The 1,892-nt window shown below is 45.0% G+C and overlaps 1 protein-coding gene across 1 annotated transcript; it reads right to left on the reverse strand.

The window, feature by feature from the left end:
* Window positions 1-201: 201 nt before the first annotated feature.
* UREG_04038 (Ham1 family protein) lies at window positions 202-785 on the reverse strand (the record flags this gene model as incomplete). The annotated part of the gene is made up of 3 exons (XM_002544475.1): window positions 202-358; window positions 449-522; window positions 621-785. The coding sequence occupies 3 exons, from the start codon at window positions 783-785 to the stop codon at window positions 202-204; spliced, it is 396 nt and encodes a 131-aa protein (XP_002544521.1).
* Window positions 786-1,892: the final 1,107 nt, after the last annotated feature.

Genomic DNA, 1,892 nt, shown 5'->3' on the forward strand with positions numbered 1-1,892 from the left:
TTCTTTCCTTGATATTCGAAGATTGGATCCCATCCTGCAGGATGATAAGTTAGCGTGGTGGTGAAAGAAGTTTCTGTACAAATGCTTTAACAAACCGAATTTGGCTGGACCGCGAGCTGGAACAATCTTGCCCTACGATTCAAACGACCGTCAGTTTGCGCCCCTAGTGTATTATCACAATTGAGAGATTAGATCGGGGGGTTAGTAACACACATCAGTCCGCCCTTGAAATAGAATTGGCTCCTCTCCCGGTCCTGCAGCAAATGCGAATGTGCAAACGGCGACTGCAGATCTATCTTCAAAGCCGTGGAGCATCTTATTCAGGCCCTCGTGGCCTAACTTCTCAAGGAACCATTTACTAGTAGAGAGGTCAATTAAGTTCTAACATATAATATTACTTTATCGTAATAGAATGTGCTATCAAGGATCATAATGTATTGGCACTTACATATATGGCCCCGGCATACCGCCCATTGCGTTAAACTCCAATGCCGTATCTTCAGTGAGAACTGGTCCATTGATCTGCATTTGCTCAAGTAAGAATCTAACCGGCACGATAATTCCTCTCGTACCAACTGTTGCCCAGTTCTGTGGAGAAGATGGGATTTCCTTGTACATACTTCTTTGGCTGCATTCCGGCATTTCTCGCGCGCAATCTCTTCGATGGTGCCTTGAAGCTCAGGTAGATCAACAGCTTTGTTCTGCACTTCTATTGCGTCACCAAGTATTGCTTGGACTTCGCCCAGTTTGTTCTTGTTGCCGGTGATGAAGTTTATGGTTTTCATTCTGAAAGCAATCAAATATAATGTGTGCTTGGTGGAGGGGAGGGTTTCGCTGGGAATACTCGTAAAGGATGTGTGTACTTGAATTTATATCGGTGGGGTAAACTATCCAAAACTTTGACGGAGGGATCCTCAAGGCGGTTCTGATAATCAACTATGTAACCAGTCGATGGGGAGCTTTTTGCACAGAGTACTTGAAATGGGTTTTTAATTCATTTTCAGTATCACTCCTTACCATATTTGGAGCGTTGATCGTATCAAATATCAAAAGAATTTTGTAGGCTCTATCCTAAAGAGCCACTCTATGAAGGCTGCAGTATATCAGGACCAAGCACTGGCCCTCAACAGTCAACGAGGCCAAGGGCGATTAACAAAGCTCCAGTATACAAGGGAGAATAGGTTCAGGAAAAATAGTGTCAATAGAGAAGACCGGAAGTAACTCTCGAGGATTTTGGACGGGAGGATTCAAGACATCGGAAACAGCGGAGGGGCCAAAATTGAAACCCGTGAGCAGAGACACCCAAAGTTTAGAGAAAGGAGGCCACATAAATCAAGTGAAATTACATTAGCAAAAAATATACGGCTCCAGCACCAAGAAAAACCGAGTCTCAAGGCCCCGTGAGTGCAGAGCTTATAATGGGTGTTCATACAACACTTGAAAGTGAGAGAAATAGATGAACAAGCAAATGTGACGGCCACATGAAAATCCGGTGGCCAGGCAGAGATAAGACATTGTGTAATAATAACAGAGAATGAATCAGAGGTCATTATGATTCAGAAATCGTTTCAATCGGATCACCAACTTCTGCATCTTCCAACTTCTCCTGCTGCGCCATGGCCTGCGCAGAAACTATTTCGGCAAGCCGTTTGAGTCGGGGGGGTTTGTAGCCCTATTTTAATGATGTTAGCTCTATTTGTATTAGCCGCCGACAAGGGCCATAGAACCTACAGGATGGTGTGTATGTCTCCAGGGCCGTGATGGCTCGTGGTTCAGCAATCTCATAAGGACCGCTATCTTCCATATCGACGGGCCGTAAGGAGGAGTACGTCACTCTTCTCGGTTACCCGGGAGGCTACGGCTTTCATGATTTCTCCATTGATAGGCTGCTC

The sequence above is a fragment of the Uncinocarpus reesii genome, genomic scaffold (assembly GCF_000003515.1).
Source record: "Uncinocarpus reesii 1704 scaffold_2 genomic scaffold, whole genome shotgun sequence".
In the NCBI taxonomy this organism is placed as follows: Eukaryota; Fungi; Ascomycota; class Eurotiomycetes; order Onygenales; family Onygenaceae; genus Uncinocarpus; species Uncinocarpus reesii.